Raw genomic sequence first — 27,160 nt, forward strand, 5'->3', positions numbered from 1 at the left:
CTGAATGTTATGAATGTTTGCACAAATGTACATGAATCATGTAGTTCTGTAACTTCAAATTTAAAGGGACAATAAGAACAGATTTCCATTATAATAACAGCATATTAATAACAATGAATATTATGCATGTCAACAAATATGTGGTTGTTAAACAACATATTATAATAACATGTCAAACAACATATTAAAATAAAATGTCAACTGTAAGGCAAGAGTATTAATTATTACTTGCAATATGTAAATCCTAATTTGCTATAGCGTTATGTAGTTATACATACAATACACAGAACTGTACACTTGAAGTTATTAATCATCATAACAGAGATTATCTACTCAAATATAAATTAGGATTATCTACATAACATCAAATTTCTCGTACTTGGGAAATGGATATTATACTGCAATATTATTCTTAAAGTTATTGATGTTTAAATATCTTGGTGCCCTGTGACGAACTCATCCCGGGGTGTATTCCTACTTTGCAGCCAGTTTCCCAAGATAACTATGAACAGGGTACTTGATATATTCTGAATATATATTGGCAGGCTCTGCCCTGGACTGACTGTGTGATCCCATTTGTTGATGACCTCATCTTATGACCATGATATCCTTTGTTTTGACCTATAAAAGCTTTAAATTGTTCACACATTGATCAATCTCTTATCATGTCTACTCTTAACTAGTAGTTTTATCTCCTGACCTCAGATCTATCTTTTCATTTCACTCCTCCTTTCCTGACCCTTTCCCATATTTTTCTGCAGACGTCTTATTAGAACTTCCATGCGAAAGGCTCCTCTCACTGCTAGAGCCTCGGGGCTTGTCAGCACTTTCCCTTAAAGCTTTGCGACATTTTGTGTTCCAGCTTTTGGATCTTCCAGGTGGAAATGTTCTGTCTTCAGGTACCAGAAGATGAAAAGAGTCAGGAATAGCCTCATGCATGTTCAGCCTTCCATCATCAACTGAGTTTCTCCACATTTCTTCCATCTTTGTTGGTTCTCTGTCTTTTTTTTCTGTATTACCTTCCATATTTAGACTTTCTACTGAATCATTATTTTTTCTGTGCTCTTGTTTAATATCAGTTCTTCCTATATGACCACCTTCTTCTTGAGTTCTCATCTTAGTGCTGAGAATGTTTAGCTGACTCTCAAATATAGGGGCTTCATTTGTCTCTGTGGGTTTGATAATGTGGATGTCTGGAGGTGCCTGGAGATTAGGTTGCACTTTATACTCAGAGCCAGCACTCCACCGTCGTGTAGTTGAGGATCTGACAATTCCTTTTTGAAGAGAATGAGGCTCTCTGGATCTCTGTATTAAACCTTCTCTGGCAGTTGGATTAAACAAGCTGGTGCTCCTAGATCTTTGAACTAAAGATTGTGAAGCTTCATGTGCTATTTTGGCTTCTTCATTCTTATCTATAGAGTCAGTTGTCTTCTCAGGAGGGGGGATCGAAGTGTTTCCACGTGAGTTAGGACAGATCCTTACTGCTGGAATATCCACCTCAAAATTCAGCCCATAATCATTTGGATTAATAGTTGTGGTTTTAGGTGTTTTCTTCACATTTGCCAGTGTCAGTTGGTTTGACTTGGCCCTGTCCTTCTCCTCAGCACTTGGACAGTCCTCCATATTGTAGCAGTGAAGACTGTATCCATCGTTGCTGTTAACGCTGCCCGTGCGGAGAAGAGACGAGAAGCCACTAACAGAGGATGCCCGTGAGTTTGTCCTTTTCAGTTCACTGTGGTCAATTCCTGCCAATTTCTCTAAGGCTGTCATAATGCGAGAATAGATGTCCTCCAACTGGGCCAACCTTAGATCCACTGTCTGCAAAGAGGCTTTGATATTGTTCTCTTTTTCATTGACTTCCTCCAGGTGCATGGACATGTTTTCTACCCTGTCATGAAATCAAATTATTTAAAAAGTTTGTACATTTCAGTGACAGGTCTCTTGTTATATCTGATAAAGCCCCTCAAAGGGTTGGTGATAATAGTTTCAAGATTAGTCCAGTTTACAACACATACCACTTTTAGACCATCAGTTAACCTGGATGATTGAAATACGTATTTGGTTACCTTTCAGATGTCACCCTTATCCTTTCATCATTTGAAGACTGCTGCTCATCTTCTTTCTCTCTGAAGTATTCTTCCACACACTCCTCCTCAAAATCATACAGCCATCTCAGCTCCTCAGTATTCAGTATAAGCTCTTACAGGAAAAAAGAGATGCTGTGATTAGTCAATGAGACAGTTACCTGAAAACCTAATTCTGTGTTATATAGTTTATCCTTAAATCAACAAAAAGTTTAAACACCTGTCTTTTATAATTGTATAACAAGTTCAATGAAGTATTATTCTTCAGCAGTTCTATAGGCCTTTTAATTTAGCAAGTGAATATTGTAGTGCAACAGTCTTATTAAGCGAGAAAGTCTGATCATTGCCTTTACTGCATCCCAACTGATTGACTCTGAAAGCAGAAAAGTCTTAGAAACAGTTACTTTTTAGTGGTTACAAAAATTAGATATGATTCATTTATAAGAACGCACTCAATCCTTTGTCCTTTTCATCCAGCTCCCCCTCTTTTTTCTTGCCACAGCGGCAGCAAATTAGTCTGATGAGGATGTAAATGTGACTGAAGATGATAAGAGGAGGTGGAAGCACTGGCCGGTCATGGAAAGTCATGATCAGCTGATACCGCTGGAACTTCCAAACCTGGTTTGAAATGGACTTAACCTCAAAGAAAGTGTTACTGTTAGGGAGAAATTAAGGTGAGTAATTTAGAATTCTGTTCATTTTGGACAAGCAGTAAAGTTAAAAATCCATTTAGTCATATTTGCTTTAGTCATATTAAGAAATATAGTTTTACACTTACTTGAAAACAGCAATAAGTAAGTTGACCAGAAGGATGTTAGCTACTAGCAGATAGCAGGCCATGATGGCTGGAGTGAGCCAGGCACCAGGAATGCAGGGGGGGAGTTTCTTTCCATCCTCATCATACTTATTATCTCCACAGGGGGCTGAGAAGAGACCTCAAATCTAAGTCCAGAATAGATGTGCTAACATGATTTCCATTTTGAAACAATATTAAAACTGGAGTGCAACATATACATACGGTTTATTTCCATGGCATAAACTGCAGTCCATTCCAGAGTAGAAAATTCGAAGAGGAGGTGATGGGGGGCAGGGGGAAAGCAAGCAAATATTTACATCAAAATCAAGAAAAAAACCTCACGATAGAAACATGGGATATATAGTGCTTCTGAATCTTCATTGTTGCATGTGGGGTTCTCACACCTGCAGCTTAGTCTGAAACAGAGCACGGTTCACATGAAAAATTGATATAGTAAAAGCAGTCATGCGGACAGTAAGTGAATCATGGTACTGAACCAGAGACTGCCTGCAGCTCACAATTGGATCCACACTTATTTAGGAAGTAAAGTAACTTGTGCGTGTGTTTTAGGCGATGACGACATCATTAGTTGTCACAACACGTGTATACAGAGTGGTAGGGGAAAACTGTGTGACACAACAGTAGGGTACCTCTCTCTCTCTCTCTCTCTCTCTTGTATATTCTGATCTATTTATCTATCTATCTATCTATCTATCTATCTATCTATCTATCTATCTGCAATAAATCAATCAATCAATAAATCAATCAATCAATAAATCAATCAATCAATAAATCAATCTGCAGCAAATGTCTAAGATGCTAGAAATCTTTCCTTATTCCCAATAGAATTAAATAAAGTGAAAAAAATCCTACATGAGAGTAAGAAGTGATGGATGAGAAGAGATAGATGGTGTAAACCTTAGTGATAGGTGGCTGATATAAAAGTGTTTGGTAAAAGATATATAGTTTGGATCACAAAGGTCCAGACCCAATGTACTAAAAATTTCTTAAAATTGTTACAAAAAATATCCATATTTCATCTACAATTTAAAGAGGACAAAATTATATCAATTTCTAAGGACTATTCAATGTGCAAATGTGACTCTATGAAACCTTGGAACCTTGGAAAGCACTGAATCTTACTATCAATTCTGGTCTTACGGTCTATTGAGTCCGCAAACACCTCTCCATAGATCATCCAGTAGGGCATGTAGAAAATGTTTCGGGCTAGTCGCCAGGTTGGTTCTTCATCTGGGTGGAGGATGGCCTGCCGTGCTACCCCAAAGCTCATAAGGACCACCAACATTATCACCACAAAGTACAACATGTCTATCATCTGAAAAAAAAAAAATCAACAACAATGTTACATTAGAGTTTTTATTATTATTATTATTATTATTATTATTATTACTATTATTATTTTTATTTATTTATTTTTTTAATTTTATTTTGTTGTTGTTTTTAGTGTCTTAAATGGTGTAAAGTATTGAACATTGATGATGATGATGATAAATCTAAAGAACATCTATAAGTCTATAAAGTCTGAAATACATGAAAGTTTGCTTTCTTTATTTGTGTGATATACTGTTACTTACCATCTTGCCAATCATCATGACATAGGGTCCGAGGTATTTGTTTACCCCAAAAATATCCAACACACGGATGTACCAGAAGATGATATCAACACAGTATATAACCCTTCCATAGCCCATGTAAGGTTCAGGTTGTAGTCGGAGGAGGAGACCTAGCAGGAAGGTAGAGATGGCCACCAGGTCTGTGATGTTCCAGTACTCTTCCAACCACACATTAATCTTCTGCTTGAGCTTACCAGGCTCTGACATAAGAATCTACCATAAACAAGAGCAATGATGTTGTTTATTCCCTCAATTTACATTCTTTTTAAATTTTCTTTCAGAACATTTTAACAGGAGACAAAATTGTCTCCAGTTATGCAAGTTCACAATAGCATTAGTGTATGTGCTGATCTGTCCAGAACCAACTTCTGCAATTCAGCTCTAATCTGAATCTGGTACACATAGTACTCTGTTGTTGTCCCTGTCACCTAAATAAATAAGGAAAGTGCATGATCAATAAGACACCCTATTAGTAGCAGCACGTTCCCTTTTATTCATTCTTCCTTAATAAAAAGTATCTACATGATTTTATGTGGGCGTTTTTTGTCATGTTAAATTAAATGATTTACAATACACCCTTAAAAAAGAACTCCTCAAGGGCTCTTAAAGTAAGGGATTCTCAAGCTGATAAATGTCAAAGGTAATACATGGAAAAATAACATAAATGTGGAAATTAACATGTAAAATTAATGTCTCATTAATCATATGAAAAAATTACACCCAAGAATGATTTAATCATAGGAAGAAATGTGAAAAACAAATGCACTACATGTGAAAAGTCAATTACATTGGAAAATGTATGATTACATAAAGTGAAGTTTCATATGAAATTCCTGAGACCTTTCTGTAAAGGAACCACACCTGAGCTAAAGAGAATTTAAACCTCACCTGTCTCACTTTCTCTAATCCGAGTGTCAGTATGTAGGAAATGACCAACCACTCTTGGATTGATGGCCAGCGTTCCATCTTCACCAGGACAATATAATTGTACAGCATAAGATACACAAGGTATGAGATCTGTCCCAAAAATTTCAGACAACATTTTATATTAGAGATACAGCAGTATCATCAAAAAGAAGACATCAGTAACATTATATTAATATGATATGATATGATATTAATATTAATGCAGTGGTTAAATGCTTACTGTAGTAAACCAAAACTTGGTGAATGGAGCATTGTAGAACTCATAGATCTTTCTTCCAATGGGTACATGTCTCAGCTTTTTACTGCCACCTTCTTCGTCACCCTTCTTTGAATGTGAATCTGTGGTGGCATCCTGGAAGAACATGGTTATGTTATTGGGGAGATATGCAGATAATGCAGAAATATTATGATGTGTGTTAACATTTTTCACTACGTTTTGGGTAATTCCCTGTTTCAAAGTGAACAATAAAATAGTATTCATTGTTCAGTAGTAAAAAGCATGCTCATATGATGCATTTACAGCAGTCGTTCATTCCTCCTTTGTACCTTCCGGGTCAGGCTTACTTTAAATCAAATTAGGCTACTAGATTGTTATATTTTAGAAAACAAAAATAAATTCAGTACACAATATGATAGCCTTGTACAAACAGAAATAAAAACTGTCCAAGCTGGTCAAAAAAAAAAACAGGGTCTTTTGCCATCTTAATAATGAACACAGATACTGATGTAGCTGAGATTGAGGAACTGTCAGAGCCAGAAATCACAGATCATGCTGACAGTACTGGCATGTTTTTTAGTTTTCCAGTGTTTTTTGGAACCTACTGTTATGGTTCTAAAAAATTATAATAAAAAAAACTTGTTTTGGTCACATCCACATCAAGTATATATGTGAATACAGATATGAATATATGGAGCACTAAAGAGATATAAATAATGGCATTGAGTTCCACCCCTACCACACACATAGACAGCTTACTAATTAGGATGTTTTAGAAAGAACAGTTACCTTAGTAACCTTGCTGGATTTGTTGTCATTATCCTTGTCATTGGAACCTGTGCTGTCATCAGAGCCTTGGTAGGTTTCATCACCCACACGGAAACCCAGGAGCAGGATTGAAGGAGGAAAGATGATGCCTGCAATCACCTGAAGAGATGCAGTTTTTTTGTGAATCAGAAACTCCCTAGTACCTAAATTATTCTATATTGACACATAATTTTTCACATCTCAGGGATGTATAAAATAAATGGAATATGATTCCAATGATCTATATCATTATATAAATAATCACCTTAAGCCCAGGGTTTTTGCCAACCCTCAGGCAGCCCATCCACATGTCAGTAAGCAGCATCTGGCTGCATGTGTGGGCAATAAAGTCTCTGTGCTTGGCTGCCACAGCTAGTTTCAGACAGGTGGAGTTACTCCAGTTCTTAAGCTCATACGTCAGCAGCTTCATAGCCACCTGCTCATCGTGTTTGTATGCCTGGTCCAAAAGCTCATAGGCCAAAGTTCCAAACTCCCTGAAAGTGAAATATGCTGCTAAATATGATGTTCAATGGACAGTGTGACTGTATGGTGAAAATGTTCAAAAGCAAGCCCAACAAAAATAAATCGTAAGTTTTATTGTTCTACAACATTTATATGTAAAAGACAAAAAAACAAGGCATGAAAATCTTCCCTATGGTTTCTGTAGGACACCAAACTACATCCATATTTTAAGTGCAATAAGTAGTAATCTAAAGTGTAAGATCAGTGACATTATAACCCCCAACTTTTAGTAGGATTTTTAAAAATATATATATACATTATGTATACATTATACATTATGTTATTGCCTCTTCAGTCCATTAACCCAGAAATCAAAGGTTTAACCTAAAACCTTTTTTTTTCTGATATTTCTGATTTTCAGTCATTCATTCATGTTCAGTAACCAATCAAAAATTGATCAGCAATCAAATAACATTTGGTTCAAGGTGGGGATAAACTGTCAATGGGATGCCAATCCAAAGCACAGCACCATGCATTCATAGATTCACCTCTAGGGGTAATTTAGAGCTGCCAATGACTATTGGCATTTTTTGGAGGTGGAAGCCAGAGGACCCAGAGGAAATCTACATGGACACACAGAGAACATGTGAAGTGCACAAGTTCCCTGGAATTGTGAGATGGCAACACTACCAACTGTGCCTTTTGTTCATGTTCTCTATTTAAATAATAAGATGAGGGACTTGGGAAATCAGTGTGTTAGCTTTCTGTGCGTCTTTTTACCACATGCATTAAACTCACTTGGAGTTGTTATCTAGATCCTGAAATATGTCATCCACCAGCTCACTGACAGAGGATTCATGGGCCATGGCTTTATAAAGCTTACATGCCACCAAGGCCTTAGCCATGGCCTCCTCTCCCCTCTGCCACAGAAACAGAGCCATCTTCTGCCTCCTCGTCAGCACAGCCCAGACTATCAACTCGTGGAATGGGTACTGGAAACGGCTGACCTCAGGGTCATCCATGTCAATGTCCACCTCCTCCTCTTTCTTCTTCTTTTTTTTCTTTCCTTTCAGATTTGGTTCATCCTCCTAGGAGTGCCAATGATAAATCAATGGTAATAAACTGCTGCATGTGCAGTACAAAAAAGCATAATGAACAGCAAAAAGCAAAATATCAATCATACCTCCATCCCAAGAAGTTTTAAAGCCTTTGGCTGTAAATAAAAGAAGTAAGACCCTTGTTAGACTCTTATGTGTTCAGACTGTACATACAAACACCTGCTGTTCCCACTTACCCTTTTAAGACCATAAAGGTTGTTGTAGAGGGAGCGGAAAGTTTTTCTTGTGTATTTACAGCGATAGGCCCCTCCCATAAGGTACTCCATCACCAGGCCAATGTCAATTAATGTAATCTGGTAGTCTGGTGGTAGGTTGCCCTAAAATATCAAAGAGGGCTTGTTTGAATAAAATGACTTACTTGGTGGTTAGAGACAAAAAAATAACACAAACAGGTAGCTAAGAAATGTGTGATGGAGGAAAGTATGATGTTTTTGATATACAATTCCATAGTTAAGGGTAAAAATGTCCAATGATTGCTTTGGAACTCAAAACTAAAGAAGCTACTTGAATATCAAAATAAATTTTATGTAAGTGCATGATTACTGAATTCAGTTTTCCCTAAGCCATTGCATTGGTCAATTTGTATTAAAGCAGATGAATCACATGAATGAGTCAAGATTTAGAATTGAAATTATAAATTCTTTTCATTATATATAAATGGAAATGAGTGGCAATAATTTTGACTCTTTCCATGTATGTACAAATTTTTAAAATAGTATGGATGTATTCTCTTTATCCTGTCTTTAAATCAACAAAATCTTATTCTCTGTCTGACCCAAAATAAAAAGCTTACTTTTTTAACATCTCGGACTACAGCATTCAGTGTGTTAACAGGTCCAAGTTTCTAAAGAGATAAAATTGTCAAAATACAACAACTAATAAGATGCAGGCAAATATATGTAAACAAAACAGAGAAAAAATAAGCCCATGTGGCCTCAGGGCAGGTGAATATTTTTTCTGAGGATTAAAAATGTCAATTTCATAGATTCTTGTGCAGCTTTTTCCGTGGTGCTTACTGTGTTATATAACTCCTCTAGCCGTGGGATGGTGAGGAAATGGTGAATGTTGACCCCATTTTCAATCAAAAGCTTAACAAAATCTACTCGGTCAAGCACCAGTGCATCCATCATTGCCTGCTCCAATGAGTTTACCTGAGGAGGGCAAACATGCAAGTGTCTTGATTTAATAAAAGAACATAATGGTACGGTACAGTACAGTATAGTATGGTCCATCATTTTTACCCAGTTGAGTAATTCTAGCTTTCTAGGATCCAGTTCCTCTGAAAGATCTGCACTGGCCTTTCCCCCTTTGCTCCTCTTGCCTCTGCCCTTAGCTGTGCCCTGTGATGCTGTAGGAGAGCTCTTGCCTTTCAGGCTAGACGTGGCACTAGCTACAGCACTTGCAGGCTGTAAAACCAAAGAAGTTTTTGATTTGGAGCACAATAAATGTATTTATTTTTCAGCATAGTAATTTTAAAATTGTGGCTAACTGGCAGGTTGTGTCCGTAAACAAAGATTTGGTTGCGTGCTATATCGACTCGATTCCAGGCAAGAGCCAAGCTCAGTTGATCTGAAGCTGAAGCATTTGTGCCTAAGAGGGCAGAGAACACATACAGAGGCAATTTATGATTTTTGAGGTGATTTATGATTGACCTATGATGTTTAATTCTTAGATCTGGAGAGTATCTGGAGAATACCTTTCAGTAAAGCTGTAAGAATGGCCATCTCAATGTCCTGTTGTCCTTCTGAACCCATTCGAAAGACTGTTATCTGTAGTAGGAGTATTGATTAAAAAAGTAAAAGATCATGTTAAGACACTTTAAATGAAGGAAAAAGTGACTAAAATGAGCTGAGTGAATGAATGAATGATTAAATGAAACAAATCTCTTTCTCTTACATTCAGCTTAGCCCAATATAGCTATTTCATGAAACTAAGCAAAAAGCCTTCCTCTCAGGGTCTCATACATATGATGCCTGACTAATGCTCTGTACTTAACAGCAAAATAGAGCTTTCCTTGTTTTAGGAGGCTTGTATCAAATACCATTGCCTCGGAGAGCTAGTCACATGTGCAGAAATGTTAAGTGTGATTAAGCTGGTATGAATATGTGGCCCAATGCCAAGGAGTCCAGCATTGTAGTGTGCACTATTAACCCTTATCTTAATAATGTTGCAGGTCATTTATTTTTGTTATATTTTATTCCAAAACAATTATAAGATATATTGAGGAACACAGAAAGTACCCAGTCTTACATACTGTATGTCAGAATTAGTTAAAGAAGACCTTATGCCATTACATTTACATTCAAATATGAGTGTAAATAAGCGATTGATGTAAAGGCAATGAGACAAAAATCTGTACATGCCTAAACTATATAAACTACACCTACTGTAAATCATATTCTAAAATTGAATTGAGTATGTTTTTTATGTAATTTATTATGTTTTTTAATATTTTTAAAATGCGACTTTGCACCAAACCCTCAGACTTAAAGGCAAAGCCTGTTCACTGTAATCAAACCTTAGTGCTATTATACTGGTATTCTGTATTCAGGATTATAGACAAACAATAACAGTGTGTTCTTTTGTTTATTTTATTCCAAGATTCTTTAAAAAATGTATTGCAATTAATATTACCTGTTTCTGATACTTGATGCCAATTAAAAGGTCTAAACATGAAATGCATGAACAGGCATAAATGAACATACTGTGTATTATTGTTTTTAGGCACTTAATATAATGTAACCCAGTAGAATCTATCTTGTATGAAACTGAACTTTTAGAGTAAGTGGAGGTGGAAGGATTTTTGGGGTATGGAGCCTGACTACCATGTTTTGTAGGAACCAAAGGAATGAACATTGGGGAAGCAGGGGGTGCTGCACTCATCATTGTTATCATCTGTCCTGATAGATATCAGAAAATACTTTTCAGATCACTTACCATCTGCTAAATCTACTACAGGAGTTTAAATGCTGTTGCCATTGACTGTCTACACCAAAAATTAGTGGGATGATTAGTAAATATTACTAGCTATCTAGTTTTTTTCCGCTTTTGGGTGTTCCCTGTTCAGGGTCACTACAGCAGGTCATGTGGTCCACATATTAAATTTTGGCACAGGTTTTATGTCGGATGCCCTTCCTGACGCAACCCTTCAATTCTATACGGGCTTGGGATCAGCACTGAGAGTTAACCTTTCAGTGGCTGCCTGGGATTCAAACCAGGGCAGGGGCAATGAGAGTGAGGGATCTTGCTGCTGAACCACCAGGAGGCCTTTACTAGTTATCCCGTAATGTAAATAATGCTGTAACAGTGCCAAATAATACATCAGGGAGTTACCAGTTCTTATAAGGAACTCATGCAGATGAAACTTGTCTCTGGAACTGAGAGCATGCGGCCATTTTCATCTGCAAATGCTTCAGCAAATAATTGAGTGGTATATCTTAATCACTGGCCTTCTTTGGATGGATTAACGGGCTGGTAATGACCCAGTAGTTGAAGCATTCTGGAGCTCTGTGAAGTCCTCTGGATCAGCTTCTGTGAGCTGACATTCGACTGAATAGTAATGAACAGCCAGTGGCAGTGAATGAATGACAGAATTCACTATGCCATGGAAGGCACATTTACATTTTATTTAACTTTACAGAAATAGAGTCTCAAATATATCTTTACAACATGAAATGTAAAAATTCATATAGAAATTATATGAAAGGTCTATGCAACCCTTCCACGGACACTATTAAATATATGTAAATGAATATAATAAATGCATTAGTATAATGGTTAAAAAAGGTAGGTTTAGAATTAGATGAACCTGCTAGTTCTTGCTCAGTGAGCTGCCAGAGGGTCTGAGATACATATGAGTTATAAGTAGACATAATGCAACACAGTTTGGGGAAAAAGACTTACAGTAGGGAAGAAGACTTTATTCACAAATGATAACATGGTGATGGTGTTTTTCTTTTTACACACATGGAAAGAACACAAATGAAGATGCAGGACAGTGAAAATCAGGGCTGTTTTTATTTATGAAAATTTGCATGAAATACAAATAAATATCATCAAATAAATCAAATTAAAATAACAAATGAACAGTTCGTGAATCACAAGAATTTACCAGTTATGTAGTGTAGTCAAATAACCAGAGTGGGTGTACATATAATAAACATGGAGTTTTTATTATATGTAGAAATAACTAATAACTAATAATAACTAGCAAGAAATAACTAATGTTTGGAAGAAAGACCTCTCTTGCTAATTGACCTCCTATAAATTCCCATCTCCACTACTTAAAAAGAACTCCAGCCATATGTCTCCCTACTTTTTACACTTCTGCAATCACTGTTTGTCATTTAGTTGAGAGTGTGGTCTGTACTTGTAAATCAACTAGTGTTGTATTTTAAAATTTACAATTATACATCATTTAGGAACTAAACTAATTTTTAATCACTGTTGGGTGGCTAAACATATACTTGTATAATATATTTTCTTCTTCAATGTACTTACCTATTGGAAATAAATAGTTACATATGCATTTTATACAGTTTTAACTATAAAATATCCCATTTTGGACTGTTTCCTGATGATTGCTTAAGTTGTATCATACATGTACTTACCAGCTCTCTTCTCTTCATGCACTCCATGATTATAAGGAAGATCTGCTGTGACTGACTCTTGCTGTAGTTAAATGTCTTCTGAATGCTGACCAGTAGTTGATCTCGGGCATCATCACTTATTGTCCTAGAAAAAACAAATGCATGTTTAATTCTACTGGCTAATCATTTACAGCTATCAGCTCTTACTGCTTGATTAAACATTACTCTTACCCTTCATTCTCTGAGTGTTTGTGAGCAAATGAGAGGATATCTGAGGCTCTCCCACTGCCATCACACACTACTACAGGCACAGGAGGTTCCTCACACAAACTTTCCAATACCACAGTGATCATGTTTGGGCCTCCTTCTACAATCAGGCATACTAGTGGCACACCCTGACCTAAACCTCAGACACAGCAAAAAAAAAATTCATTTTAAGATTAAGATTTTTAGGTTTCTGGGATAAGACAAAAGTACAATATTCATTCATTTTTAATGTAAAAACTTCTTCAAGCTTAAAATAATAGCTTAAAAAATGCACAGTTCATAGAAGAATTTTTCATTTACCAGGGCTTAGTAACCCTCAGATTAAAGAGACCCAGGTCTAGTTATTGTATCATATACACTAGTTTTTGTATTGTATTGTATTATTATATCATACAAATATAGTGCATTATACTGTGCTTTGACCTGGTTAGCATGTGATGTGAGTGATGACAGCTGAGCATCCCTTTGCTGTCCCTGCCTTATTCCAAACCCCAGGCATAGGATGACAAAGGGAAACCCACAGGTCACAGACAAAAGCCTTTTCAGTGCATACAACATTATTTGAGATCCAATATCTGCCATCAACCTCTATCACCGCTGACACAATTGTTAAGGACAAAATGTAGCCATAACAGACATCAGTTGAGAATCTTAGTTGGACATTAGAAGAAAATGGTACAGCATTACAGCACTGAAAGTACAGTCTGTACATGCTTACGGGTGTTTATTTTCTGCAGAGAGATGTGCTTCTCCAGCTGTCTACGCAGTTTGACCTCTGCCCCATACTTCCCACATGTGCCGTTATCACAAAGAATGAAATGGGAGTGGCTACTGTTGAGAACGGCCAGTTTGCTCAGAGGGTTGGACATTGTCTGGTAAGGTCTGGTGACCTGAAATTAAACCCAAATACATTAGCAAAGACACAAATAGAACTCAGCATCCAGTGAGAGTAAGAATACAAATCTATACATTGTGGTCAGACTCACATCTCTTCCAATGAGATCCTCCTTGCTCTCTAGGATTCCCCATGGTGCAATTCCAATGGCACAGACCTTTCCTCTGGATTTAGAGCAATGGTCTTTCAATGCATCTCCAACATGTCGGATCACACCTGAATGTTAATATAGAAAATTATGTAACGTATCATTGTTTAGATCAAATAGTTAGTCCTGACTGGAAAATATTCCCACCTGTGTTAATTCCTGCAGTGAAGATCCATGCCCCTGTTGTCACCGCAGCTTTAATCAGACCTTTGCCAAAGACCTGCTTGAGTCTGGGCTGCAGGTCAAAATTCTGGAGGCCTCCATGAACTGATATGAGGAGTGTGGGCAGCTCTAGATGCCAATCCTTCACCATTAGGTGCAACAAGCTGTTCGGTTTGGTATCATAAGATACTCTGATGTACTGAAAGAAAGATTTTTGGAGAATTTTCATCAATTCTCACTTTTTAAATTCAGGCATAGAGTTAGTCTTTGTTCATCAGACCTGATGTTACATTTAAACATATTTCAAGAAGATATAAATATATATACCATGGCCTTGTTGACAAATCCTCCTCCTTGAAACTCAATGGTGCCATAAGCATCAGTAGAGGAAACTTGTGTGTGTTTGAGTACAGTCCACTTCTCCTGAGGCGGGTTCACCTGCACTAACAGGTCCTCCCTTTTATCAGTTTGGATGGTGCCATGTTGGGCCACCAAATGACCACAGGCACACCTTAGTAGAAAAGTATTAAATAATTTTACATTCTGTGCATGTAAAGTTTAAAAACTTTTTAAGAGGCACTTTGGGGGATTTCTCCCCTCTTTACCATATAAAAATAGTTTGATTTTATGTAACAAATAAAAAGTCTGGTCATCAATGTAGGCCATCTGGATGTAAACAGCACACTTTAATAAATGTTCACAATAGCCATTTGCTCTGGCAGCCCATACCTTCCTGGCCATGGGTGGTTAGTAGAGCAGTCTATAGCCCCTTTTACCCTGTCACGCACAGCTGCTTAGCAGTCAGTTGTCCTATATTCCCTTAAAGTATTATCAGAATTTCAGAAGCCTCTTATACTCCCATAAAATCAACCAAAATGTTCTAACAAGCGGAATCCCTGTTAAAATAGTGTGCATTGTGACTCATTAATATTCTTTTTTAATTAGAAGAATTTGAACTCGACTTACAGAATACTCTGTATTTTCTGTTTGCATCTATGATATTATTTATCATTTCAACATTGTTGAAATTTCCAAGGTTTTTCCGACTATTGCGTTATTTATGCAAATTGGTTTACCGAGTTGGATCCTTAGATGGAATGATGTGAATGCATTCTCTTTTCTGAAATGACCTCTCAATCCAAGCTTTCAGACCCTGCAAAAGAAGAGTGAAGATTTGCTAAATAAACAAAATTTTTTGTATTTTTAAGGCTGAAGGTTTGGACTAGTTATATTTATTAAATCCTCTTATTTTAGTAATACTAAATGAAATACAAGTAGTACAGTGCATGATGATAAAATATTAATACATAATTAAGTCTTAATATGCTAAAAGTGGTAAGAGATTAAATGTATGTAAAAAAACTCTTACTATAAAATTGTGTACAAAGAAAAGTTATTAGGTTGTATTGGTTAAGAGAGATAAAGAAATAAAATTCTAAATATGGGAAAGAAAGGCAGAAGGGGCTACTAACTACATTCAGGCCATATTTGGTTTGTCCTGAAATTATTAGTGCATAGCAAATTAGACTTCAAATTTGTTCTGCACATTGTTACTGCCCTCTTTTCCATTTCTAAATAAATGGAAGAAAACCCAATAAAACAAAAAAGTAGCTTTTTAAAAAAATGTCAGACCCGGCAAAGCCATTTTTTCATTGTGTCCCAGTAACTCGATGAAAATAACTTCCCTTTTACCCAGGCCTTTCTTGTCTGTTCAATCCTAATTAGGATGAAAGCCTTTGAAGCAAATCTTTCCTGGATGTTTAAATGGAGAGAAATGGACAAGTGAATAAGAAAGAGCTAGTTATAAACCCATGTGACCACAACTTACCCCCTGCTATTCTTTTGTACGAAGTCATCATCCGTAGACCGGGAAAGAAGTCTAGACTAAACTTATTGGTGTTTTTGAAGATTTAAAATTTCATGTATAATTTACCAGCACTTATTTTACTTTTGAGAATGGTTTTCTAGCATTTTAACATTACATCCCAAGAAATTAATTTACCACAAAATATATATAATTCATTTGATTAATTAATTTATTTGAGTTTAGCACAAAATCTTAACTGAGTGGCTGATACCAGCTTGTCATTAATCAGATCAATTATGATAAACTGAATTACACCACAGATTCTCTTCATAAGTTCAAGCTGCCAGTGTACCATTTTAGCATGCTTTCTTACATCACCAGAAGCACCTGCAAAAAGTACAGAGTCTACAGACAAACAAGAACATTTAAGAGTCCATAATCTAGTCCATATTCAGCATTACTAAAGAATGCTTTCCTCGGTTTCAGCAGCTGAAAACATATCCTACCTGTGCAGCCTATTATGTTAAAGGGAGAAATGGGGAGAAATCAAGGCTCTCAGCTTTCAGCATCAGTGTCCTTTTCCTGCTCCTCTGGTCAGGGCAGCTCTCTCCTTCTCAGTGTGTCAGCACCCACTGAATCCTACTGGACATGAAACTTCGCCACTTTATGAGGGTCTGTTCATATGATGAGCATGTGAGCAGGCCCTTTGTTCACAGAAAGTCTCATGATTCCAGTTCAAGGTAATCCTTTTGGGAGTCCCATGACCCCTCTCCCTTTGCCTAGAGGGTATTTTCATCCCTTGCTAGAACAAGGAGAGCAGCAAATCTGCTTTGATAGCCTCAACCCCTCCTCCTTGCCTTAATCTTTCAATTCCTGAGACTTCTTTTTCTGGATTTTTGTCTTAACCAAGCAGATCAAAGCCAGAGATTGTGATGGAGTAAATGCTAAAAGAGAATTGATGTTTTACTAAAACAAATTGTTAAAGAAAAAGACATAACTATAGATACTATTGTGAGAGGAGCTTACTGACTTGTCACCATTCCCAACTACTTTCACTTCAACACCAATCTGCATAATTGAGAGAATTGGGCCAGACATCCTAATACGAGAAAAATCCTCTTGTTAAGAAATGACTGGACTCCAGCTGGAGATAAGATCACGTGTTGCTAATTGCATTTAAGCGGTTTTCTATCAAGCATGTTATGATGGAGTAAAACAGATAGAGTCTTTACTAGACATATACTAGAGTGTATTTCTAACTTTCTTTAAATAAATACTCTCTGAATAACAACATATGGTATATACAAACACTATACTGAGTATGAAAAATATCTGAAAATATTTGAGTATGAATAATTGTCATAATTATAATAAATCATACTCTATGGCCTATGGAACACCTATGGGAGATTTTGGAGTTATAAGTGAGACATCTCAGTGTGCAGTTTTTAAACACGGATTAGAAAAATGTTTATCCTTCTAGGAAGGTTCCAAAGGCTTGTATAATTCCATGTGCATTGAAGATATTCTGGTGACGAACCAATGAATATAAAAAAGATTAAATATATATATAAATAGATATATAAACATAAGTAAATATTTTGGATTAAGTGATTTGGAACAAAAAATCAGAGGAAGGAGTTTTAAAGTTAATGATAAAGAGCAAAACTTGAGTGAAAAGAGTGAAAAGACAAAGTATATTTCCTCATCCACATAAAGAAAGCTCTGCATGTTTTATCTTTATGTTTGCTGCATTTTAAATGTCTTAATCGCTTGTGCTACATGTCCAACCCATTCCCTTCATTTGTAGGCTGTGTGTTGTGAATTATTGTGCGCTGACTTATTCAGAATTGTTCATTCTTTCATTGGTTTCCATAAGGGGATTTGTATTACTTTTGTATTTTGCTTGGGTGAGGTGTTTTATGTCCAGACAGAAAAAATGCTGCTATTCGTTGTGATCTTTTTTTTATGGATGTGAGTTAATACTTCAGTGTCTGATGACATTCAGGGGACACTAGCAAACACAAGCAGCATGTAGACAGCACAATGTTAGTGCTGTGGTCAAAAAGCTGTCAATTATGTCTGAGGAAAAACAAAGGCCACTAGTTTGTGTTGGTGTTCAGCTATAGTGACGCACTTACTTCAGCTTACTTACCCTCATTATGAGCATCAATTAAAACCCAAATCCTTTCAGAACGCATGGCCTCGTTAGTTTTCTGAGAAAATACACAAAACCTCGGAATACATTCTAATGGGGGTGTCGGATTTTGTTGGCCAAACATATTAATAAGGCCTATAACAAACCTGGCAACAATAAACAGCATTCATTTATTTCATAAGCCAGGAGTAGAAGCCGTTGTTCAAAACAAAAGATCATTTATACCTGATTAAGAATGGCTCTACCATTACTGAAAACTGATTATAAATGCCCCTAAAGATTTTTTTTCAAAAGGTTAGAAAAAAATAAAGAAATGGATTAAGATGTAATTTTAAGCATTCCCTCACGTTCAGCTTTGCTATTTAAATACAAATCTTATTTCTTTAAGTTAGTTGGTTTGTATTTCTTTCTGAGGCTAACTCTCATGGTGTGATGACTGTGTGTTTTATCTGCTTCTATAAGGCAAAGATCATAATATCTTAATGCTACATTGTTTTCATCTTTAAAGTTTGATTCAGGTAGAATAGATTGATGATAAGAGGATAATGGAGAGGTGATTTTAATTATAGTTTAAATCATAGCTTAGTTATATAGTTATCACAATAATATATATTATTTAATATCTAATATATTTTTTCTTAAGAAATAAAAGAGAAATACTACATATCTGTGTGCACACTTTATTTGACCATGACCAGTTTTTTATTTGAACTGACAAGCTTGTACTCACATGTAATATGAACATACAATTATGAAAGATTCACTACTGATTGTTTATATTTAAATAAAAAAATATATTAAAAATCATACTTATTATATACTGTACATTATAAACAGTATAAATATATAAACAGCATAAGCTGGGTGTTCATTCCAGTGACTACAGCTTTATTTCTCACCCATCCTGGATGCCTAAAGTCATACAGCTGCCACTGAGTGTGTGGTACACAAGGCAAGTTTAATTTAATTTGCTTTAACTCACTAACATGTGTCTCTCTATGTGTCTCTAAAAAGACTCATTGTATCTGAGTCTTAAAATCCTGTTAACCATCATCACATGAGCAGGACATGCAACTGTTTAACCTTGGAGTCATAAGATGCATTTTCATGCCAGCTACAGTATGTGTTTACTGTTTTCTACAAAACGATACTGTACAATGTATAAGAATCGGAATTAAATTCACTTGGAGGTTGAAGTTAGTCTGTATGTCTTTTTAACACACAACACTCTGTCTTTGCTCCTATAAATGTCTGCATTCTTAAAATATTTTTACACGTCTATGAATATTCCCAAACAATTCACCTAAGGAAAACAAAATGTGTAAAAATCATAGTTTTACAGCACTAAAAACTACATGATAAGTGTTTTATAACACCATATATAGCAGTTTGGAAGGTGGTATATTTTGGGGACAGACATGAAAAAGTAAAAAGCTTAATCTGGCCCAGCTGTGTGTGCTCATACTCAGCCATTACAGAAGATTAGTGATGGGATGGATCAGACAGCCTCTTTGTGCTGGTATTGAGAATGGTTTGGAGGTTTCCGATAGGGTTAAGAAGGTCAAGTTAAAGGTTTGAAAGGGCAAACAAGTATAAAAGTGCAACTTTTTTAGCAAACCCATTCCTCCTTTTGCTATTGAGCAGCAGTGCAGTGGTTGATCACATGCTCTAACTAACAGTACAGCTCTCACAATAGCACAGAACAGCTGCTTTCACAATTTTAGCCTCAACCATTAGTTCTCAGTCATACAGAAAACTGGAATTACCCTTATTTCAAATCTCTGTAATGGAAATAAAGCCATGTTTCAATTCGCAGTGGTTTCAGACACAAGAAAAACACAAGACAAAATATACTTTTAAATCCAGAAAATACTTAAGGCTCAGAATCTGGTCTTGGACATAGATTTAGATTTTTCATAATTCTTTGTTTTCTCAGTGAATTGGTTTGAATTTGAATATATAAATACTGTATATGATTTATAAAAATACTTTATAATAAAACAAAACATTCTTCATATGTAAATGAACTACATTGTTAAAACAAGTCAAACTGAAAGACATTTTATTAATCTTGTTAACAATAGTCTAACAAATATAATTAAAGCCACTTGAATGGTTGGTTTAGAAGAAGAAGTGAATTCTATCATTGACCTTGAAGAGGGAAAGAGAAAAGTAATTGACTGCAATGTATTAAAAAAAACTGTTGGCTTGTTGAGGGTTATGCAAATTGCATTCTTGTTTGTATATCTGACACTAATTCGTTCAGGAGGTGGAAAAAATTAAGCACTTCAGATTTCCCAAAATAAACCAGTTTCCATTAAACATTTAAAATAATTCCATTGCTCACCCCTCATTGTCTGATTTAAACTGTGTACATACTTAACTGAACTTTCTGGATCTGGCCAGTCCTTATCAATGGCATCTGTTAAATACTGACACACCACCAAATCAACTTCAGATGAACATGTTTATGACTCTAGCAGCAAAGTCTTACCTTCTGGGAGCCAGAGTTGGTGCGACTGATAGAGGCCCTTTTAAAAGAGCCACTTGTTTTTCTTACTCCTCTTTCCATGAGTCCTTCATACACTCACGCCTGTCCTGAGCATGCCGAAGAGCCAATATCCTTAAGGAACCGCACAGTACCTCTATCAAAGCTAAAGCATCTATCACTCACAGCATTTCTCTCAGAGTGATGCTTCTAACTGACAAGATGGCAACAAGGGATAAAAACCGTTTGCTGACAAGCTCAACACATAGAGCCCATTTCCTCCTCCTGGCACACTATAATCAGGCTTAATGCACCAAGCTCTTTGAAGCATCTGACTTTAATGGATGGAGATTTCATAAATGGTTATAGAACATAAACCTATTTTAGGATGCCATTGCCCTGAAAAATGGCATGGTTTGAGAAGGAGTGACAGATGGGTTATAGAAAAATAAAAGAGAGAGTGAGACAGATGTCATTTGTTAGAGTGTGTTCCTGATTTTACACCTGATTATTTTCCATAAGCCTCCATGGGCACACACACACACACACACACACACACACACACACACACACACACACACACACACACACACACACAGTAACACTGATAACTGATTCTGGAAAATGAATTGGTTTTCAATTTAAATTTGGCTCACACCTAAGATGAATCTATGTTGCTAATGTCCATGAGTAATTATTTGTTTGCATGAATCTCTTTTTTAGGATGGTTAAAACAGGGATGTCCACAGTCTGGCCCCAGAGCTAAATTCAGGTTGCAGACTCCCCTCTTCAGAAGTATAACATTATACAGAAGTTTTCCAGAACATTATCTTCAGACGTATAGCATTTTTCCATCTGATGGTGGTGGCAGACTGTGTTAATACAGGTAGCTAAATGCTGTATGATATTAAGTCATGTCATACAGACAGAAAGTACAAAGTTAATGTGAGAGAGGCTGACATCTAAAGAGAAGTGCCACCAAGTGCCATGTAATTATAGTGTGTGTCTCATTAAAATGCCTTTTATGTCAAGAGACTGTTGGGGCAACTCAATAATGTAATATCATGAGGATAATCTAGACAATATCCTGAAGAAGCAACTTAATATCAGAGCAAATGTAATGCAGAACGTTACACTAGTTAATAAGTGGCAGTGATTCTAACTACTGAGCCTGGAATTTAATGTAATGTTTGTTCAATTACTTTTTTCTTTTAAATTGGGGTCCACATATTTAAAATAGTGCTTTAATTCATACATAGCTCACAGCTTGGTTTGGATATCAATACCTTAACTTCACTTTAAGGCTGAAAATATTAAGCATAATTCATGTTTTATGATGTGGTCTAATCTGAATTCTTTTCAAAAATATTTCACCCCTGCTTTAAAGGAACAGGTTCGCCCTCTTCTGGTCATTGTAATAACTACAATAAAAAAGCTGTGCATGGATAATAATTTTGTAAAGACTAGAGTTACTCATTTTGATGCTCTGTTAGTAAATGCTCTGTATGACGTTGGGTATTGCTAAGCTTTAATACCAAGAATGTAGCCAGCTATGTGTGCATATTGCAGAGAAGGACAATGCAGTCACCAAACATGTACACATCATCTCATCTCACACTAAGAGGATCAATCATTAGGTAATCCACCTCAAGAAGAAAAAATCTACACAGATATATTCACATGCACATACACACATAGAACCTTGTGTGTGTAATTTGATATAAATATATATGGATGTGTGTGTGTGTGTGTGTGTGTGTGTGTGTGTGTGTGTGTGTGTGTGTGTGTGTGTGTGTGTGTGTGTGTGTGATATTTTAATACACCAGCTTAGCTTTTGAAGACTTCTTTAAAAGACTTCTGAAAACATCAGTGTATGTTAACTTATATAGAGGTATGGTGTATTATTCTTTATTCCACACATATAGATAGATAGATAGATAGATAGATAGATAGATAGATAGATAGATAGATAGATAGATAGATAGATAGATAGATAGATAGATAGATAGATAGATAGATAGATAGATAGATAGATAGATAGATAGATAGATAGATAGATAGATAGATCTACATCTTACCTGTGCTGAAGATCACAAATCCACTTGCAAGCACTTCTGATTTTTGTTTGCAGGTGTCTCTCAATTAATCTGTAAAAATACACTGCATATCTCACCATTGCCTTAAGATAATGCATAAAGTCTCTCTGTAAGAAAACCCAAATGAGCTTTATGAGCTGCAGATCACTCGTCCTTTATCAGTCACAAAGTCTAATGCCCCACATAATCATTAGCTGAAGAGCTGAAGACTCCCATAGCACAATGTGTTCATCATTTCTACTCATTCCCCTAGTGTACACAAACCTCCTAAGGCACAGTATGCAATAGAAAACACTGGTTTTCCTATTTGCAATAGTCTGTGGTTGCTTAATATAAACTTCAAACACCCATTTTCATTTATATTATCTCTGTAAATGATACATATTGCATAATTTCAAGTGTGAATTCAAAAACAGTTCACTGGATCTTTTTTCTAACGCATTATAACACCAAAGTTATAACAATAGGAACATCATTTTAAGCACTAAGAAGGCTATACATGCTCTGATGCTCTGTGTGCAAGCCAGTCATCTAACATAAACCTTAGAAGGAGGGGGTGGATTTAAGGGATTTGCACTTGTCACTGGGGTAGTACCATCAGGGGTACCTTTATCACTCATTCTGCACATCTGCCTGTAATAAAAATGATCTCATAGAAACAAACAAACTGTAAACTTTCATACCAAAAAGCAAACACTACAAGATCTATTACCTGACTATAGATTGACTATATATTAGCAGGCTAACTAACTGGTTCATGTGTTCTTGTTTTCTGTGCATGGCATGCTGAGGTTTATTTTATCTTTTTTCTCCTTTAATTTATTTCCAGAGCAGGTTAACACTATCTAGGTAAAGATTTATTATGCTAGTAAATAACTAGTACAATTACTGATCTAAATTTGACCATTAGGAACATTAGAAACCATTAGGAAAAATCCTGACCAAAAATATGTAAATTAATAATAATAATAATAATAATAATAATAATAATAATAATAATAATAATAATAATAATAATAATATAAGTATTATTATTATTATTATTATTATTATTATTATTATTATTATAATAATTATTATTATTATTATCCAGCAGAGGGCGCGCAAGAGGTGCATGTGCTCATTTGATTAACACCACAGGGAAGACCTCATTGTCCTTCTTGTCCTTTGTTGGAACGAGATATATGTCTAAATAATTTGGTCGAATGTAATGAGACAGTGATTGTTAAATTTTACATTTTTAAACACTTATCCCACAAATCAAGCAAAATATGAATGTATTTCAATTGAAGTAAGGCTACAGCAGGTGAAATGGCTTGCCTGGACTGTTAGTTAGAGGTCAAGGTTCAGGATTTAGTGTCAGGGTAACTCATGGCACTCCTCATTGAGTTCTAAAAGTGGAAGCGAAAGTCACCATTCTCCAAGCCCACAATCTCCTTTCTCTAGTTGTCTCTTTGTCTTTCTCTGTGCTAATTACAAAGCTCAGAGCTTTTTCATTGCCAGTTCTGCTCCAAAATTTCATAAGTAGGGGTTAATCCTAACATAATTTTTATTTGCTTCAGAAAGGAAAAGTCCTAACAAGCACTAACTTGTGCATAAAGGGCTATGTTGTTTTCCATGTAGCCCATCCTGTACCTCACAAGCTTTTATTGTTGTGATTTCTACTTGTTAATATGTAAATGTTTATCTCTTCCTGGCATGTCTCATTGTTCAGGGTGGGGAAAGGAGAAAATAGCGAACAGCTGTTATGCAGGTTAAAACCAAAAATTGTGTCCATATGCAACAAACTATGGAAAAATAGCATGCAAAATGGGTCTAATTTAGGGCTTTTCAGTTGCCTGATGTCACAGGATGAAGCAGACAAAAGAGAAGAGGAGGGATACTGTTATTTGATCAGATTACATGTGGCTCTAGGCCTGCATGGCTAGTCAATAATGCAGCAGGTGTCTGCCTTACCTGCGAGAGCCGACAGATCCACCTGGTTGGTATGGAGACAGACTGCAAGCCCAGCTGGGACAATGAGTGCATAGTGAGTTCAGTCCCATAGCTGTCTCTCTCTCTCTCCCTTGCTCTCTCTTGCTCTCTCGCTCTGTGTGTGTGTGTGTGTGTGTGTGTGTGTGTGTGTGTGTGTGTGTGTGTGTGTGTGTGTGTGAGAGAGAGAGAGAAAGAGAGAGAGAGAGAATGTGAATGTGTCATATATTCATTCTGAACCTGCTAAAGTCTGTAAGACTCTTGACAGGAAAACAATAACGTACTTTGGCTTTGGTTTCAGTAACGTCAGAATTGAACTAAGGTTTTCTCTGTTTGGGTTTCTCTTTACGGTTATTGAGAATGTATGTCAAGCACTGAATGCAGTCTGAGAGACTACAGAAGAGAAAAGAGGCTTTAGCATGGAAAGGATACTTGGGCAAGTTAGGACACATCACCCAGCCAGTGTTTGCAAAGATTTCTTTGTGTTAGGAAAGTGGAGTGCTGGACATGAATCTGTGTCCAAAATGAAGGAAAATTATATATTTTTGTAAGTGTTGCACAGATAATTCAAGATTTAAAGGATCATGGCTCTGTTAACACCAAAACAATGACAGTTTCATATATTTATTTAGCCATATAAGTTATGTATGACATAATGATGACTACACATCAATTTTGTATGGAATATTAAATTAGTCAAAATTGCACAATAGTGTCCTTTATGGATCTTAGAGCCACCTAGGGACGTTACTGTATAATCACCAAAGTGTGTCTTTTATCATACAGTAAACATGCCTAGGTAAAAGTGAAAGAAGGCATACACACCTTATCTCTGTATATCTGTGTCATAGTATCAGTACCAGACAGAATTTTCTCTAACTTTTCTCTACTCATTGGCATGTGTTTGTTTTTGTGAAGACATTAAAAACTACTAAAAATTATAAGAATATTTTTGATTTTACATCAGACTGATCGTGTAATGGGCCATGAGAGTATAATCATTATCGTTTTTTAGTGTTTACGTCTGCAAACATTTCCCTGTGCATTCTTGGCAACAATGAGTCCACAACATTTGCCAATGTTTTCCTGTTGTCAAGGAACTGTCTAGAACTAACTACACAAAAGAAGCTGAGCTGATAAAAACATAGTGATTAATGCTACCTCACAGTATTTAATTGTCAAAACTCCAGTCACTGACACAGAGGATTAAGAACAAGTATAGCAGAAATGTTAGAATTATAGGATTATATGACTGGAATATATTAGAGCTTTTTCTTTGCCTTATTTGATAGCTGCTGAAATAACACTCATAGACATAGGGGACAAAGAAATGGTTTATTTGATGGCAATGCCAATACAGACACTTCCATTGATAAAAAAAATACAAAATCTACAGTTGTCGTTGCACTTGTTATAACAAGTAGGGAGGACCCAATGCTTTCACGATGAGGACCTTTAGCAGCTGTTAATTTGGACCTTCTGCGAGTTGCTGCCATTGAGCAAGCCCCAACAAAGTAGTAAATATAAAGAAAAAAATTATGAGGATGACTGAGTGTTTCCTGTGAGGACTGATCAGGGCACAGAGGAAGAAAGGGAAAAGAGAGACATAAAGGAATGCATTATATCATTGTATTTATATAAAGACAAATCAACCTGCAATAATTTGCAACTATTTGCCAGGGGGTTTGAAGCAACTGAATCAAGCAGGTGTTCTCCATGAAGTGAAACTCCTCCTGTGGTGGTGTGTATATCTTTATAGCGTCAAAGATGTCAGGCTCTGCCCCTGGGTGGGGGTAGCTTGGAGCCAGGAGAACTGAAGAAGGCATAGTGCAACAGAGAGGAGGTGCTTGTCTCACAAAAACGAGGAGTGGAAACCTACAGAAGGTAGAAAAAAACGTACAACCTGTGGCTGGAGTAAAGACTGACCTACCTAGGGGTACAGCTGAAGTTCAGCCTTGTCATTTAAGCACGTTAAATACAATAAAATATACACAAATTTTAATAGCATAAATGGATTGTGTCATATACAAGAACACAATATTATTCAATTCTACTGCTTTGATTAAGTTGCAATTGAACAAAATTTCACAGAGAACACTATATAGGTGATACACTTTTAAAACAAAACAAAATCTCTCTCTCTCTCTCTCTCTCTCTCTCTCTCTCTCTCTCTCTCTCTCTCTCTCTCTCTCTCTCTCTCTCTCTCTCTCTCTCTCTCTCTCTCTCTCTCTCTCTCTCTCTCTCTCTCTCTCTCTCTCTCTCTCTCTCTCTCTCTCTCTCTCTCTCTCTCTCTGCCGCTGTCCCAGAAGTTGCCAATTAAGACTAGAGTAAACAGTTCTTAGAAACTCATATTCCACCAGGGAAATACTATACAATGATTTTCATCTTCTCCTATACCTGACCCTGTGTAGAATTTGATAAAAATCATTGGACCAGCTCTCCATGTTCAAATCTCACTATAATTAGTTATAATAGAAACTGCAAACTGACCACATTTTTTATGCAGTTTTCACCAGCATAGGGAATTGAGGGCA

General features: G+C 36.3%; 1 protein-coding gene across 1 annotated transcript; it reads right to left on the reverse strand.

Annotated features, from left to right (window-relative positions):
- Positions 1-720: 720 nt before the first annotated feature.
- LOC132856552 (transient receptor potential cation channel subfamily M member 1-like) lies at positions 721-20,643 on the reverse strand. Its single transcript, XM_060886130.1, has 27 exons — positions 20,566-20,643; positions 15,183-15,259; positions 14,434-14,617; positions 14,092-14,305; positions 13,888-14,012; positions 13,620-13,791; positions 12,866-13,040; positions 12,656-12,779; positions 9,742-9,814; positions 9,535-9,635; positions 9,287-9,451; positions 9,062-9,196; positions 8,839-8,889; positions 8,222-8,362; positions 8,111-8,140; positions 7,726-8,015; positions 6,731-6,959; positions 6,448-6,585; positions 5,662-5,793; positions 5,403-5,531; positions 4,476-4,727; positions 4,042-4,216; positions 3,103-3,123; positions 2,863-3,007; positions 2,537-2,739; positions 2,067-2,199; positions 721-1,888 (listed from the first exon to the last, which is right to left on the reverse strand). The coding sequence occupies exons 1-27, from the start codon at positions 20,641-20,643 to the stop codon at positions 721-723; spliced, it is 4,860 nt and encodes a 1,619-aa protein (XP_060742113.1).
- Between the last annotated feature and the right edge of the window lie 6,517 nt (positions 20,644-27,160).

The sequence above is a fragment of the Tachysurus vachellii genome, chromosome 14, assembly GCF_030014155.1.
Source record: "Tachysurus vachellii isolate PV-2020 chromosome 14, HZAU_Pvac_v1, whole genome shotgun sequence".
NCBI lineage: Eukaryota > Metazoa > Chordata > Actinopteri > Siluriformes > Bagridae > Tachysurus > Tachysurus vachellii.